This window comes from Hippopotamus amphibius, chromosome 2, assembly GCF_030028045.1.
Source record: "Hippopotamus amphibius kiboko isolate mHipAmp2 chromosome 2, mHipAmp2.hap2, whole genome shotgun sequence".
Classification (NCBI taxonomy): domain Eukaryota; kingdom Metazoa; phylum Chordata; class Mammalia; order Artiodactyla; family Hippopotamidae; genus Hippopotamus; species Hippopotamus amphibius.
Window position 1 is genome coordinate 188,125,484 of NC_080187.1, and position 16,753 is coordinate 188,142,236.

Consider the following 16,753-nt stretch of genomic DNA (forward strand, 5'->3'; position numbering starts at 1 on the left):
TGGCCCCAGGGATCACCCACAGGGCTAATGGGGTAGTGCTTAGGGGAGGGGGTGCTGGCACCAAAAGCCTCCACTGGACTTCCAGTCAAGGAGGCCTTGTCTTTCTCTCTCTCCCCCTCTGCTGCTGCCCGCGTGCAGGTGCTGGACATCGACCAGGCAGATGCAGGGACCCTGCCCCTGGACTCGTCACAGAAGGTGCGGGAGGCCCTGACATGTGAGCTGAGCCGGGCCGAGTTTGCTGAGGCCCTGGGCCTCAAGCCCCAGGACATGTTTGTGGAGTCCATGTTTTCTCTGGCCGACAAGGACGGCAATGGCTACCTGTCCTTCCGGGAGTTCCTGGACATCCTGGTGGTCTTCATGAAAGGTAGGGGAGGAGGGAGTGATTGTCCACGTAGGAGAAGATGGAAGGGGCTGGAGTGCAGCTGACCTGTGGGAGAGGGGGAGGCACTGGGGCCAGGTCTCCAGCCATGGCAGATATCTGGGAGTGCCCAGGTAAGGGTCAGGAAGCAGAGCGACCCCCTGCTGCGCCCAGCAGTGGGTCACTCTGGTGTGAGGCCCTTCCTGGCCAGCCCGGGGTTTAGGCAGGTGGGCTGGGGCTCTCATGGGGTCCTCCTTCTCCCAGGCTCCCCTGAGGAGAAGTCTCGCCTTATGTTCCGCATGTACGACTTCGATGGGAATGGCCTCATTTCCAAGGATGAGTTCATCAGGATGCTGAGGTGGGTCCTGTGGGTCAGCTGGGAGAGTGGGCCCGAGTAGGGACTGCGGGGAGGGGAAGAAGTGGGACATGAAGGAGGGAACAGGAGGGTGAAGAGCAGGCCTCGTCCTCCTCGCCCATATGCTGTAACTAGGAGGGGGCTTGGGATGTGGTCAGTCAGGGCCCTTCCATGTAGGCTCTGCTCTGAAGGCCTGGTGGGATGGCCAGCGGGCCCTTGCATCCAGGCCCCGGACCGCTTGTTGGCCTGATAGCTCCTCTCCCCTCGGTCCCAGGTCCTTCATCGAGATCTCCAACAACTGCCTGTCCAAGGCCCAGCTGGCCGAGGTGGTGGAGTCCATGTTCCGGGAGTCAGGCTTCCAGGACAAGCAGGAGCTGACATGGGAGGACTTCCACTTCATGCTGCGGGACCACGACAGCGAGCTCCGCTTCACGCAGCTCTGCGTCAAAGGTGGGGCCTGCTGGGCTCGGCTGACTGCAGCACAGGGGGCACGTGCCTCGGGCCCACATACTTTGAGGGGTCCACGGAGATGTCTGCATTTCTTTTAAAGTCAGAAGAAAAGAATTAATATAATAATAATGATAAACATGTAATGGATGCAGTCAGTCTTCTTTATACCAACATAATTGCCAAATATAATTCTTTTTTAATGCAAGAAGGCAAATAGTGCCTATGACCCAAAAAAGTCATAGTGCAGCCCTGCTGGCGGGGTGGGCAGGGTCAAGATGGGGTGGGGGATGGTGGCTGGAATTCTACTTTCCTGTCAAAGACCCCAGTGCCTGGTGCCCAGGTCAGGGAGGAAGAGTGTCTCCTCGTTACAGCCCTACCTGAGCCATTCCCACCCCGGCTGGGGTGTCTGGTGGTCTCGGGGTGCTCTGGTTTTGTCTGCCACTTTATCCCTCGGACGAGTGTTCATTAAATGTTTGCTGAGTGTATGGAGACCCACTTTTTCTCCCTCCCCCTATTTCCTGCCCCACCTGTGTCTGACTCAGGTGGGTGGGGGCTAGAGTCAGGGTGAGGAGGGGACAGGTAGCAGGCAGAGGGACTCCTGTGGCCTGCTCTGGGATGTTGTGGTGTCTTCCCAGCCTGGGATTCTCACTGGGGCAGGTGAGACCAAACCCAGCCCCTCCCAGGATTATGAGAATCTGCGGCGGCTGAGCAGCCCAGATGGAGGCGGGGGGTGAGTTGTACAAGACACAACTGAGCCTCTGGTCAGGGGTTCCCCTGCCCAGGGGGCTGGAGAGTAGGTAGAGTGTGGACCCAGCACTCCTGATTCTGCGATTTTCCATGTTTCCCAGGCAGCCAGGGCAGCAGGCACCTGGGCCCCAAGGGCAAAGCAGGGACAGGTGCCTGGAAGTGAGCCGAGGCCAGAGTCCCGGGGACACCTAGTCCCTGGAGTGGAAGGGAGGACCAGGCTCGGGGGGTGAGGATTAAGTAGAGAGTTAGCATTGAGTACTATTTTGCTTTGCTTTTAATTGTTGTTGTGCTTTGTTGTTTCCTCTATATTTCACGTTGAAACACTTTGAACCTACAGAAAAGGTGTAGGAATAGCACAAGGAGCATCCTTTTACCCGTCACCTAGATTTGCCATTTGTTACCATTTTGCCGCATTTGCCATTTGCTGAATGATTTGAGAGGATAGACGTCTATACTTTGTTTTAAACACTCATTTCATTAAATTCATTTTAATCACTTTTGGCCTCTGGGCTATAGACCAGGGTAATCTTCAAGACTGGTTTTGCACTTGAAAGTAACTTGGAGATTCCAAGGCCTCCTATGAGAACCTGGATTTGCAGCGCAGTCCTGCCCTGCCCCTCAGTGCTGGCTGCTCCTGGGAGGGTTCTTCCCACCCCCAACATTTTATTATGAGCACTTTCAAACACAGAAAAGTGGAAAGCATTTTAATGTGATCTCTCATATATGTACTACCTAGATTCTATACTTAACTCCTGGGAGTTTTTAAGCTGGAGGGTCTTTAGCAGGGTTTTGTGGCTGAGTGGCAGGCAGGTTGCATACAGTTCCAGAACCCTATCCCACACGCCTGATACCAGTCCCAGGTGTGGGACTGAAAATGGACACACACTCAGGGGAGCCTGCCTGGCCAACTTTGTTTCAAGCTGTCTCCCTACCCGCCCGTGGCTGGGTCTAGCTCTACAGTGTCTGGACATGGGGTGGGTGCTGTGCATTTGAGCTAGGTCCTCCTGGGCTCTAGGCCCTGAGCTTCTTGCTAGCGGGGCTCTGCGTTGCAGGGGTGGAGGTGCCTGAAGTCATCAAGGACCTCTGCCGGCGAGCCTCATACATCAGCCAGGAGAAGCTCTGGTGAGCCCTCATCTGGGAATATTGGAGGGAGAGCTGGGGTCAGGGAGGTACTTTTTCTGTCCACAGAATGACTGGGATCAGGGCCCTCACTAGCCCAAGTAGTGCCTTCATGCAAATTAGAAAAAGGCAGAGAAAGCCCTGTAGGAAAGGGAGAGGAGAGAGCCTGCTGGATTTCCGCACTCACCTGCTGCCTGGATCTGCTGCCCTTTTGAAGAGCGCAACTGTATTGACAGCCTAGGATCCGACTCCTTGTCTTGCTAGGTCTCTGTGGGAATCCTGTTGTTCCCTGGCTGAGAGCTCTGACCCTTCCTTAACAGAGTAGGTCTGGAGGCAGACATGGGGCAGCAGAGGACCAAGTGGCTCAGGTGGCCAAGGTCCCATCCTATCTCCTGCATTCCTGTCCTAGTCCCTCTCCCAGAGTGAGTGCTCGCTGTCCCCGGAGCAATGCCAACATGGAGGTGGAGCTGACACCATGGAGACTGCAGTGCCCTGTTGACACAGACCCTCCCCAGGAGGTTCGACGGAGGTTTGGCAAGAAGTACGCCCACTCCTCCCCTTTAGCCCAGGCAGTTCATCCATCCCTTCAGCATGTATACATTGATTACTTGGTGCCGGGCACTGTGCTGGCACCGGGGGTGCAGGCAGGATGCATTGTCCCCGCCCAAGCATGCCACAGTCTGATGAGATAGTCTGGTACAGGGATAGTTACAATGTCCCATTGATAAATGTTAAAGCAGTGGTAAGAGCAAGGGGCTTCAGAGCGCAAGGAAGTGCTCACCTCTGCCTGGGAGGTAAGGAAGGCCTCCTGGAGGAAGTGTCCTCTGAGCCGCCAGTAAAGGGTGAGAATGGAGCTGGTGGGAGCTGAGAGCTACAGACTGGAAGGGGAGAGGTGACCGAGTGACCACCTGGGAGGTCTTCCCCGCACTGACAGCCGGCTTGAGGAGGGTGGTATTGAGGCGCCTTTGGAGTCTGAACCCTACCTGTCTTCAGAAACTAGACGCTCCTTTCCCCCTTCTGGAGAGCGGGTCCACGTGAGCATCGGGTCTTTAGCCTACAGCGAAGACTTCCTGTCTCTCAGGGTAACGTCGTTCCAGCCCCTGCTGTTCACCGAGGCTCACCGAGAGAAGTTTCAACGCAGCCGTCGCCATCAGACGGTGCAGCAGTTTAAGCGCTTCGTGGAGAATTACCGGCGCCACATCGGCTGCCTGGCTGTGTTCTACACCATCGCGGGGGGCCTCTTCCTGGAGAGGGCCTACTGTGAGTGACGGCGGTGGCAGGACCGGGCTTCCAATGAGCCGCAGGCCTGGGGGTGGGGCCTACTGTGAGTGACGGACAGCCTGGGGCGGGGCTTCAGAGAGTGACAGCCCTGGGGGCGCGGCCTCCGGGGGCGCGCGGGGCCGGCTTGCTTGGAGACTGCGGGAGACTGCGGGAGGCTTGCTGCCGGCAGTGGTGGCCGCCGGCCATGCCATGACTCGCGCTGAGCTCACCCACCGGGGCCCTCCGCAGACTACGCCTTTGCGGCTCACCACAAGGGCATCACAGACACCACCCGCGTGGGCATCATCCTGTCGCGGGGCACGGCGGCCAGCATCTCCTTTATGTTCTCCTACATCCTGCTCACCATGTGCCGCAACCTCATCACCTTCCTGCGAGAGACCTTCCTCAACCGCTACGTGCCCTTCGACGCCGCCGTGGACTTCCATCGCCTCATTGCCTCTACTGCCATCGTCCTAACAGGCAGGGCCTGGGAGTCCCCGGGATTCTCTCCACGTCCTCGTGCCCCCCCTGCAGGCTTCCCCGCCTCTGAGAGCCCCCTCCTCTCCACCTGCGCGTAATTTGAGCGTGTCTTAGATGTTCTTCTCATAGGATGATGGTGGCCCCTGCAGTGGTCCGAAGTAAGCCCAGGAGCCCCTCACTGCCCCATGTTCCCAAGGCCACCTCATCAGCCTCCTGCTGACAAGTTGCTAACACTCCAGAATGAGCGCACGTAATGTGTGAGCTCTCCCCGTTTTTATGTTTTAAAGCATAATTCTGTGAGAGAAACCAAAGGAATGAACTTCTAATGGTATGATTTCAGACCCATGTGGTTATTTTCATGGATGGTGTGTATATGGGGCAGGGGAGGAACAGGAGGTTGATTAGAGAACAGAAATCCAGATCCCTAGGGTCCTTCTTCAGGCCCCCAACTCTGGCTGGCTGGAGTCCTCCAGCTTGGGCTGAATGGGTTGAGCACCCCCAGTGGGCTGGCCCCAGGCTCACCCCCACCCTGTCTGCTCTTCCTTAGTCTTACACAGCGCAGGCCATGTGGTGAATGTGTACCTCTTCTCCATCAGCCCACTCAGCATCCTCTCCTGCCTCTTCCCCGGCCTCTTCCATGACAACGGGTGAGTGAGTGAGTGAGTGAGTGTTCTGGAAGGGGAGGTGGGGGGATGAAGGGGTGGAATTCTCTGCAGAAATTCTCTTGGCTCAGAGGAGTCTGTCACCCTCCAGGTTATAGGACAGGCAATGACCAGCCTGAGCCCCCAATCCCAAGTTGCAGGAAGGAGACTGGTGGCTGGTTTGGGGAGCCTCCCCCTGGTAGGTCCTTTCTGAAGGCCCCAGACATCTTCTCACAGGATCCATCCTTGCTTTCCCTTCGCTACAGGTCTGAGTTCCCCCAGAAGTATTACTGGTGGTTCTTCCAGACCGTGCCAGGTGAGTGCCCTCTCTGCTCTGTGAATTTCTGGGCCTGGTTCTGAGTTCCAGGTTTGGGTTCCATCTGCCTTCAGCAGCCCGGTCACACTTCCTCGGCCCTCATGGCCTTCGCAGTGAGCCAGGCCTTGAATGCTCTCCTGGGCGCTAGGAGACTGCGTTCTAGGCCTTCTCTCAGGAGTCTCGCTGGGCTCCTGCCCCAGTTCTGAACTAGCTCCTCCCCCTGAGGAATGTGAGCACACCCCTCCATCCCCAACACACACACCTACCCACCTGCCCTGAGAACCACGTTGAGGAATGCTGTGCCCCAGCTGCCTGGGGGAGGGACCGGGCTCTTTGTGGAGGCTGGCAGACACCCCCTCCCCCACGCCCTCTCCATTCTGTGGACTGTCTTGACGAGAGCTGTTTAGGGGCATATTCGTAACTCCCGATAATCACCCATTTAGAGCTATTAGCTGTGAATCTATTCAAATGCTTCTTGAAGCTATTTATATTTTCAGTCTGTTCCCTCCTTGGGGTAACACGTTTTCTACACTCCGTTCTGTGAAACACAGCATGTTGTTTTGTATTTTTCTTTATATCCTAAAACGATCTGCTTTGAACTTCAGAGAGTGCTTGCTAACTCCTGCACGCTGGGGTTTAGTGGATCAGGCCGTGTTTATGCCCTCCTCTCCATTCAGGACTTTACAGGCTTTGGCTAGATCCCTTCTTAACCTCTACTTTTCCACACTACAGGACTCCTAATCTTCCTCACTTCTGCCTCTCTCCTCCTTGATCACTTAAGGGGCCATTCTCTGCAATGGCTCCAGTATTGCCCTCCTGTGCACCCCTAGCCTGTGATCCCCTAAGAGAGGAGGGGTCTCCCACCAGGTGTGGGCCAGATCCAGGGGGGCTCTGGTGATAAGCAGTGACAGTGTGGTCCCGCTCACTCCCTAGCAGTGCCAGTGCTCATGCTTTGTGCTGTGGCTGCCAGGTCGAGTGCTGCCGGAATGCTGACCAAGCCTTAACTCCCTGAGGGCAGGGCCTACAGTGTTCAGAGTTCCACCCAGAGGGCTCAGAGTAGCTGCCCTGTACATACGTTCATTCAGCACATGTTCCATAAGGCCCATGGTGTGCCAGGCCCTGCACTAGGCACTCGGGTGGTGAACTAGCCTAGCCTAGTCCCTGTTCTTGTGGACCTGAGAGTCAAGAAAGTGACAGACATAAAATAAGTAATGGCACAGGTGCTTGAAAAATAACAGTCATGACGAGGTCTGCGAAGGACAAGTAGGATCTGTTGAAATGAAAGGAACATACCTGTGATCAGGGGTGTCAGGGAGAGGAAGAAGGAAGGATGCTGGGCTTTCTGCCCCCTGCCTAGAGCTGTGGAGTGGAGAGGGGACCCTGGCAGCCTCAGAACAGCCCCTTCTGTGAGGCCCTGCTCCTCTGCCCTTCACCCCATGTTCATTTTGCAGGTCTAACAGGGGTCATGCTGCTCCTGGTCCTCGCCATTATGTACGTCTTCGCCTCCCGCCACTTCCGCCGCTGCAGCTTCCGGGGCTTCTGGCTGACACACCACCTCTACATCCTGCTCTACGTGCTGGTGAGGGATTTTGGCTATGAACCAGGCCAGCAGAGTCTGGGCAGATGTTCCTAGGGAGGCAGTGAGAGCTGAGACATCAGGTCTCCATCCCCTTAGTCATTTCAAGTATCCTCTTCATTTCTCTGTACCTCTCTTAAAAGATGGAGATTAGAGTATGGGGCTCTCAGGTAGGCTGACCCAATATGCAGCACTTGGAAGACAGACTCCCTGGCATGGATTTTGCAGTAGCAGCCTTACCAGGCGGATCTACATTCCTTCCAGACACCCTCACATCATTTCTGTCCAGCTAGTCTTACTTCACTTTGGGTGGTGGTTTGGGCTCCTGGGTGGACTGTCTGCACTCAAGGGAGCATCACCTTTTTAAAGAGAAACTTACCCTAAATAGGTTCTGCCAGTTTTGTTCTGATCCTGTTTTCAGAGGTGTTAGCCACCCCATCCAGCTAGCTAAGTGCCACCTGTAAAATTAATGAACTTGCTCAAAATGTCTTCATTGGACTGTTGATAAAATGGATTTTTAAGACTCTACCTCTCCCCTCTCCTTCTTAACCTGGGCTCCTGTCTCCCTTCCTTCACATTCCCACCCTTCTTTTCTCCTGTTCCCTTTTCTCCTTCCTCTGGGTTTGTCCTAGGCTGCTTAAGCTGGCTGTTTCCAGAGATGACTCTGATCTATGCCCCTGTGTCATGGCTCTGCTTGACCTGCCTTTCTCACAGACGCAGGCATTTCCCCAAAGGGCACCTTGAGGGCCTTGCTGAGAAGTTAAACCAAGTCCCAAAGCTCTGATGTCCCCACTGATGATAGCTTGGCTGCCAGCATTCAAGAAGTGCAGAGCCCAGATGGCTGCCCTCTCTGTCACCTGGCTCCAGGCACAACTGCGCACAGGGGTCTCCTTTGTTCTGAGACAAAGGGAGAATGGTCACCATTGCCTGGATCAGGCTGGTACTGGTTGTCTGCCCTGCCTCCTCCCAGGTGCAGTTCTGTCTTCACTGGTAGGTAGGAGTGTCTGTTTGCATCTTGCCTGAGGTTCTGAAGATGACTACCACGCCTTGGCTTAGGATGTTTCCCAGAATTGATGACATTTGTTTCTTTGGAAGTTGTGGCTAATTTATGCCTCCCTCCCCATCTTCCTGATAATGGGTGGAGCCCTAGCATCTGGGTTACTGTTTCTGTTAGGGGTGGAAATGATGGCTTGTTCCTGGTGATAGAACAACTTTTTTGAACTAGATGGGAGGCCCAGAAGAGTGGCCAGCCTGGTTCCCTGAGACCAAGACTGGTTTCTGATTTATCCCTGGGTTCTGGGGATCACTGGGGGATCCAACAGGGAAGTTAGCAGCTCAGCAAGGTGTAGGCCCCTCTGCTGGGAAGTCCTAGCCCTGGAAGCTTGGGAGCATCTCATTTAGGGGGAGATCAGAGCCAAAGCAGCGGCTGCCTTCCTGTTTATCTCAGGTGTGGCCGCTTGACCTCAGGCAGAAACAAAAGTTACAAGTAAACAACCCCAGTGTGGAGCAGACCCTGGGGAAGGGTGTCCAGGCTCCTGATCCAGGCTGTAGAGGGTGGAGCTAGTGCAGCAGAAGCTGAGCTGGCAGGCTGTCCCCCAGGCTCCTCAGTCAACCAGGACTCTGCAGCAGCTTTGTGGTTTAAAGTAGAGCTAACACCAAGCAAGGTATATAAACAGAGGAGTATGAAGTCACCCCGACATTGTTCTCAGCCTGGCTGGATGCTCAGAAAGCCTTGGGGATGGGCGTGGGCTCCCTAATGAAGGAGGGAAAACTGGAGCCAATTCAGAGAAGAGCCCAAAGAGGTTTGCGTTAGCTCTGTGGGGAAAGGTTTGAGAACTGGGGAACACTCAGCTGGAGGAATGGAGAGCTGAATGAGGAACCAGAGTTCACTTTTACAGTTACCTGTTGAGGGTGTAGTATATACTTGCTCTGTGCTAGGCCCAGCAGAGAAGGAGGAGACTCTAAGCTCTGCCCTCAGTAACTGAGGATTTGCTGCAGAGATAAGTTTCATGCACGTGAAATGATCAAAATGAACAGCTAATACAGGATTAATTGCTGAACTGTGTGTTCCAGTAAGTCAGTGACAGCAACTCATTGAAGGGAGTTTCATTTGGGCCAGGCTGGTTAGGGAAGACTTTGGGGAGAAGATGGAACTTGGGCTAAGCCTTAAGGAGAGATAAGCTAAGGTTTGATAGGGCAGAGTGGAAACTGAAGAGCATTCTAGGTGGAAGGATACATAAGGGACTTTACTGGCTGTCTAGTGGTTAGGACTCTGCTCTTTCATTGCTGAGGCGCCAGGTTCAATCCCTGGTCACACCAAAAAAAGAAAAGAAAGGCATGAGCACTGGTGCAGAGGTGGGAACAATGATACAATATTCAGGGCACAGAGGAGACGGGCCTGGCTATGGATGGCCAACAGGGCAGTGGGTGGTGGTGGACCTGTGCAGGCTACAGCTGTAGCTAAAGGGCTGTGGCTCAGCTGAGAGGCCACGCCATGCCACATGGGAGACCACAGAAAGAGAAGAGCAGAGGGTGAGGAAATCGGGCTTGGGCGACACACAGGATTGGGGGTGGGAGAAGGAGCAGAGCCAGTGCCGGAGGTAGAAAGTAAACAGCCAGAGAGGGGAAGAGGGGGAACCAGTAGAGCACTGTGGCAGAAGTGGCGAGGTGAGGGTGGTCACTAGGGCCACAGGGTGGTCACTAGGGCCACAGGCTGCCCAGGGTGGGAGCCAGTGTGACCTGAAGGGAGACCTCGGGGTGTGGCCACGTGTGGGCCTTCTGCGAGCAGGTCCTGAGAGGAGGTGGAGGTGGGAGCCAGGCTGACCAGCCTCGGGAGCAAGCAAGTGGGGAGGATGCGGCAAGTCGTGTCTCACCGTGTTAGACCAGCTTGTTGGGGAGAGGACCAGAGCCGGACAATACCTGGCGGTTATTTCGTGGAAAAGGAGGACTGGTTAGGTGTTCTTAGTCTCCAAAGGGATAGGCTAAATTGGGGAGACCGCTTCCATTGGCTCAATAATTATTGAGCACCTGCCATGTGCCAGGCAGAAACTGCTTGGAGCTGAGAGTGTCGTGGCAAACGAGATGGGCACGGTCCCTACTCCTCCAGTCCAGTGGGGAGAATAACAGTAAACCTGTCTATGGATGAAGGAACACAAGTATCATGACAATGCTCTGAAAGGAGTTAACAGGGAGGTGGGATAGAGAGGACAGGGGGAAGGCCTGAGGAGGTGGCGTTTCTGCTGAGACTTGAAAAATGAGATGGATGGGAAGACCTAGGGGAAAGGCATTCCCAGCAGAGGGAGCAGCAGGTGCAAAGGCCTGAAGCAGAAAGGACTTGCTGTGTTTGAAGAACAGGGAGGGGGAAATGCTGGCAGGCAGAGGCCAGAACGTCACAAGGCCTTGTGCAATGGAAAATCCTCTCAGGCCTTTTGAGCTGGGAATGACATGATAAAACGAACTTTAAAAAGTCACACTGGCTGTCTTGGAGAGAAAGGATCACAGTGGGGCAACCCAGTGGAATTCCAGTTAGGAGGCTACAGCATGAGTGCAGGTGGCTTGGTCTAGGATGGTGTCAGGAAGATGCAAATAGTCTTATGAACATAGATGCTTTGGAGGATGGGTTGGGAGTGGTTAAGTTTTGGAGCTTGGAAAGAACATGGCGCCTGGTGAGGTGAGAATTGGATGGGCTAGTCGGGGAAGGATGCAGGGGTCAGACCCTGTTGCGGGTGTGGCTTGGATCTCAGCTGTACTCTTTGCTCTATCCAGCTCATCATCCACGGCAGCTTCGCTCTGATCCAGCTGCCCCGTTTCCACATCTTCTTCCTGGTCCCAGCACTTATCTACGCTGGGGACAAGCTGGTGAGCCTGAGCCGGAAGAAGGTGGAGATCAGCGTGGTAAAGGCAGAGCTGCTGCCTTCAGGTACCAGCCTAGAGGCTGTCAGGGGAGGGCTGGTGGCACTGAGGACGCTGCCACCGGCAGGGACAGAGCCTGGACCTTGCCATCTCCTGGCCTGGCCAGTGGAATTGGCAGGGGCCTCGAGGTGGTAGGGATGAGGGAGCTGGTAAGAGAGGCTTTTTGCCAGAGGACCTGAGCCTCTCTCACAACAGAGAGAGGAGGAGCCCAGGCCAGGCTGCCCTTTGTCCTGCTGACCACCAGCCCTAGCACTGCCCAGCCCCTCCTCAGGGTAGACGTGGCCTGAGCGGAGGAGTGACTTCTGATGGGGGGGGGGCCTCCTCTGTCATATTGCAAAAGCAGAGCCGAGGCTGCAGGTTGGGGGACTCTCCAGGGGCCACATTGTTGCTGGGTTCAGGACAGCAGCCTCCCACCCACCTCCCCTCCTCAGGAGTGACCCACCTGGAGTTCCAGCGGCCCCAAGGCTTTGAGTACAAGTCAGGGCAGTGGGTGCGGATCGCCTGCCTGGCTCTGGGGACCACAGAGTACCACCCCTTCACACTGACTTCTGCACCCCACGAGGACACGCTTAGCCTGCACATCCGGGCAGCGGGGCCCTGGACCACCCGCCTCAGGGAGATCTACTCACCCCCGACGGGCGACGGCTGTGCCAAATATCCAAAGGTGCCCAGACCCAGGCCAGACGTATCACGTGCTCCCACATCCCCTTAGCAGGCCTTGGTCCTGCAGCACCAGACTCCCCACTGTGTTCCTCCCTTTCCTCTATCCAGAGACTGATTCTTCCAGATGATGCTACAAGCCCCCCAATTCTCCCTGACTCCATAAACCTACCTGCATTTCCCTGCCTCCCATTTCTGGCTTCAGAACTATGGTGGTAGCTGAACTTAACACAAACCCACTCTCCCTTCCCTGCAGCTGTACCTTGATGGACCATTTGGAGAGGGCCACCAGGAGTGGCATAAGTTTGAGGTGTCGGTGCTGGTGGGAGGAGGCATTGGGGTCACCCCCTTTGCCTCCATCCTCAAAGACCTGGTCTTTAAGTCATCAGTCAGCTGCCAAGTGTTCTGTAAGAAGGTGAGTGTCCCCTCCTCCCACCAGCCCCTGGCCCCCTGCTTCCTATCACTGTGTCCATCTGTACCTGTCTCCTGCCTCTGTCCTTGGCCTCCCTGGTCTGGGCAAGGCTGAGTTGGCCTGACCCCAAGGGAGTCGGGATATTCCTGGACCCTAAAGCACAGAGTTGTTTCGCTGATGCCTCCAGGCTCTTCCCTCAGTTACGTGGTGCCCCACATAGGATCTGCTTCTGAGAGTCCCTCCAGGCAGCGTTGGAGAGGAAGCCAGCACTGGAAGCACTGTCGGGTTGGGAGAGGGAAGGGCACAGTTGGGGTGGGGCACAAGTGAAACGGGTTCTACTCTCGAGAGGAAGAGGAGGAGAGGCGGCAAGGCCAGGCTGGTGGGCCAGGATGGCTCCAGAACACATGCCTCAGGCCCCTCCACATCAGGCCCCTTCACCTCAGCCTGGCCCTGGTGCCAGGCCCCTGCCTGTCTCTCTGGGCCTGGCAGGTGAGTCAGGACCACAGGAATGCAGCAGGCAGAGGCCCAGCCTGTATGCCGTTAGCACTCAGAGGGTGACAGAGAGTGCCCCTGCCCCTCTGTCCGGGCCAGCTCTGTCTCTGCTGCTTCTCCTTCTCCTTCTCTTCCTCCTCCTCCTCCTTTTTAAAGATTTATTTATTTCTTTATTTGGCTGCATCAGGTCTTAGTTGTGCCATGCGGCGAGCAGGTTCTTGGTTGCAGCTTGTGGGCCTCTCTCTAGTTGTGGCGCGCAGGCTCCAGAGTGTGCGGGTTCAGTAGTTGTGGCACGCAGGTTTAGCTGCCCCATGGCATGTGGGATCTTAGTTCCCCCACCAGGGATTGAACCCATATCCCCTGCACTGGAAGGCAGATTCTTAACCACTGGACCACCAGGGAAGCCCTTATCTCTGCTTCTTAACTCACACAGCCCCATTTTTCCGCATAAGAAGCTAGAGGTGGGCCCTCCTGGGAAGCTTCCATTCCCCTGGTCTCTCTTTGCGCCCGTGCCCATCCACTCCAGATAGCTAGTTGTGTCTTCCTGAAGGCTGTTCTGTGACACACCCCTTAACAGGACCATCTCCCTTTGGGCAGCCTGTAGGTTGGGAGTCTAGCGGCCTGAGAAGGGCCCACTGGAGGGAGTGGAAGGTCAGGCTTGGCTTCCCACCCCATCAGACCTTCAGCTCACTTGATAGGGTCCTTTCTCACAGCCCCAGACTATTACTCACTTCTACTTCGCTGTGCCCTGGGGCAACTCCATCTCCCGCCTCAGAGCATGGCCCTGTGGCCCCATACACTCCACCTCCCCAGGCTGTCTGGGGAGAGGCACAAGCTGCTTGAGACCAAAAGAGTTCTATTGCTGTGATGATTCCTGGGATGTAGAGAGCCTGAGATGAGCTGGGTCCCAAGCTCCAGCCCTGTGTCCCCAGATCTACTTCATCTGGGTGACACGGACCCAGCGGCAGTTTGAGTGGCTGGCTGACATCATCCGGGAGGTGGAGGAGAATGACCACCAGGACCTGGTGTCCGTGCACATCTACATCACCCAGCTGGCTGAGAAGTTTGACCTCAGGACCACCATGCTGGTATGTCAGGGCTGGCCAGGCAGGGCAGCTCAGTGGGTATGTGGGCTGGCAGGGTAAGGATGGCCAAGGCAGCTGGGCGGACCACCATCTGGACTAGGAGCTGACCCTGGCTCTGCCTGGCTGTGACCTTCCTCCTCTACTCCCTCCCCCAGTACATCTGTGAGCGGCACTTCCAGAAGGTGCTGAACCGGAGTCTGTTCACGGGCTTGCGCTCCGTCACCCACTTTGGCCGACCCCCCTTCGAGCCCTTCTTCAATTCCCTGCAGGAGGTTCACCCACAGGTCAGTCCCCGCCCCGTATTCACCTTTATCGTTTGGGGTCTGAGCAAAGCTCCCAAACCTGTCCCATAAGGGAAGGAGAACCCACCCCCAGGGAGACTGGTGGGGTGATGGAATGGAAAGGGAGAGGTGTGGGTCACCCTGAGGGGCAAAAGGAGGAAGCAGGCAGCAGGCACTTGCCACCTCTGAAGCCATGATGCCTTGTCCAGAAGGAAGGGCTCGGTGGTTGAGCTGGTCCTCACCATAAACTCAGAGCTACCCTTACCATGAATACTGTCCAGCTGTCAGCCTGGACACTGAGCTAATCTTCACCGTGAAAACTGTGCTAGCCACACTCCCGTAACAACTGGGCTAGCCCTCAGTGAGACACTAAGCTATCCCTCAGCTTGGACATTGATTCGCCCGGCCCCTATTAGAAACACTGTTCTTGCACTTGAAGCTAGCAAATGCCTTGGAAAATGGTAAAGGCTGGACCTACGGAGAGCGAGTCTACCAAAATTGAGACAGATTTATGGACACTGAGCCAGCCCTCACCATGCCTGGTATGAAGTAAACCTTCATCAGGAACATGGAATGAGTCCTCACCAAGGGCTCTTGCTGGTCTTTTTTTTTTTTTGGGGGGGGGGGTACACCAAGTTCAATCATCTGTTTTTATACACATATCCCCGTATTCCCTCCCTTTCTCGCTGGTCTTTAACATGAACACGGAGCTAGCCCTCCCTCTGAGCACTGAGCTAGCCTTCACTTCTTCCTCCAATAGGTCCGGAAGATTGGGGTGTTTAGCTGTGGCCCCCCTGGCATGACCAAGAATGTGGAAAAGGCCTGCCAGCTCATCAACAGGCAGGACGGGACTCATTTCTCCCACCATTACGAGAACTTCTAGGCCTCCTGTCCAGGGGCTCTGCCCGCTGCCCAGCTGAGCAGAGGTTTGGCCCCACACCTCACATCTATATTTCCTGTTTCTGGCTCCCTCAGCCATCTCCCATCCCCACCTCCCAACCTTGGTCCAGGTGGCCACGGTCAATCACCCCATGTGGGTTCAGGAACTCCCAGGCCCAGAATGTCTCAGCCTGGAGAAATGAGAGGCACTGTGTGGGCACTAGAGGTTGGGAGGTAGGAGAGCTATTATTGCTTGGGGGCAAAGGGACACCTCTTCTTCCAAAATAAGAAAAAAAGTCAAAAGACTTCAGCAGACACATTGTGTGTGTGTGGGTGTGTGGGTGTGTGCAGGGGGCTGTGAGCCTAAGGATGAAGTGGGAGCACAGATGCTGGCATCCTAAAACCCCTTCCCCCGAATTTCCCCTCCTCTGAGATCCCCACTGTCAGAAGGGTTGGCAAATGCCTTAGAGACAGTAGACCCACAGAGAGCAATTTACAGGAACCCCCTCAGCACCCCATTGTAACAGCACAATTGATTTTTTCTTCCAGGTTTTTAAACATGTACTGTTGTCAGAACCTGGCCCAACATGTCTTAGTGCTCCCCAGCTCTTCTCTCCTCTTCCTGCTCTAATAGTCTCTTTTATAAATAAACCGCTTTTCTGCCCCTAGGGTTTCTTTATTCTGCTCCAGGATGGAGTAGGTACTGGCAGAGGAAGCCGGTCACGCAGCCAGCGCACCAAGGCTGGTCAGAGACATTCTCTCTGAGCTTGCCAGTACCCACTGAATAAGGGAACCCCTCCAAGGCCAAGCGCCCCAGCTAGAGACCCCTTTCCCTGCTCAAGGGCACCTTTCCGGACAGAAGGCCTCTCAGGGCAGCTAGTGTGGGGCTCCGGAGGCCTGATCAGGAGGGGCAGAGGGAGGTGTGGGGACTTCTGAAGGTGGGCTGGGCACAAAGAGGGGGGCGGGTATAGCAAGACACAGCTGGTGTCTACAGGGAGCCAGAGTTCACCTGGCTTGCTCCAGGACCTGTTACTCCCAGTCCTTCTCTGAGCAATGGGAGGGGTGAGCACCTGTGCCTACCTGAGTCTTCTATGTAGCGACAGGGCAGTAAGGAGACTGAAGAGCACATCGCCTAACCTCTTTGGGCCTCTGTTTTTTCATCTGCAAAATAACTGAATGCCCTCCAAGTCTACTCAAGGATAGGGCAACCTCTATGCGGGTATTTCTGAAGCAGGAGTCAACGTCAAGGGATCCTTTCTAGTGTCCCCACAGAATTCTGGCATTTGTCGGATCACATATCCTCGATTTCGATAAACCAGCCACTGGATTAGAAAATCCAGGTTCCCCGGCTTCACACCACGCTTGGGAGTTGCAGGTTTCGGTCCTGGAGCAGGCTCTCAGGCTGCCCTCCTCCCGGGGCAGCCGTCCCGAGGATGTCAGTTCAGCCCGTCACGGGGTTTCTGTTCAGCGGGCCCACGGGAGCGGGAGGGCGGGCCGGGAGTGGTTTGGCAGCGGCTCCGCCCGGCGGCCCAGTGGTCTTCCCCGGGACTGCGCCCCAGGCCTCGGCGGGCTCCGGCTGCGGGCGCGGGCTGGGGGGCCGCCAGAGCCGCAGGCCTTCCGGCTCCCGGGTAAAGGCGCGGCCAGCAGGGGGCGCGCGAGGCCGGCCCCGCCAGGCGCCGCAGCCGCCAGCGAGACCCACGCCCGCGCCGGCCGGCTGCAGGTCTCGGGGT

The 16,753-nt window shown here is 55.8% G+C and overlaps 1 protein-coding gene across 7 annotated transcripts in view; it reads left to right on the forward strand.

The window, feature by feature from the left end:
- Window positions 1-16,753, forward strand: part of DUOX1 (dual oxidase 1) — a 38,621-nt gene that overhangs the window by 17,513 nt on the left and 4,355 nt on the right. For 3 of the 7 annotated variants that reach the window (XM_057722002.1, XM_057722000.1, XM_057722004.1), the window contains 16 exons: window positions 139-364; window positions 623-716; window positions 988-1,163; window positions 2,963-3,032; window positions 3,439-3,570; window positions 4,111-4,289; window positions 4,539-4,769; window positions 5,317-5,416; window positions 5,677-5,726; window positions 7,178-7,305; window positions 11,068-11,221; window positions 11,646-11,878; window positions 12,131-12,289; window positions 13,711-13,866; window positions 14,019-14,147; window positions 14,905-15,687. In XM_057722002.1, the coding sequence (XP_057577985.1) occupies window positions 139-364; window positions 623-716; window positions 988-1,163; window positions 2,963-3,032; window positions 3,439-3,570; window positions 4,111-4,289; window positions 4,539-4,769; window positions 5,317-5,416; window positions 5,677-5,726; window positions 7,178-7,305; window positions 11,068-11,221; window positions 11,646-11,878; window positions 12,131-12,289; window positions 13,711-13,866; window positions 14,019-14,147; window positions 14,905-15,027 (2,340 nt within the window). In that variant the 3' untranslated portion in view covers window positions 15,028-15,687. Of the gene's footprint in view, window positions 1-138; window positions 365-622; window positions 717-987; window positions 1,164-2,962; window positions 3,033-3,438; window positions 3,571-4,110; window positions 4,290-4,538; window positions 4,770-5,316; window positions 5,417-5,676; window positions 5,727-7,177; window positions 7,306-11,067; window positions 11,222-11,645; window positions 11,879-12,130; window positions 12,290-13,710; window positions 13,867-14,018; window positions 14,148-14,904; window positions 15,688-16,753 lie in introns of those variants that run through there. The other 4 variants (XM_057722001.1, XM_057722003.1, XM_057722005.1 and 1 more) reach the window with 4 other exon arrangements.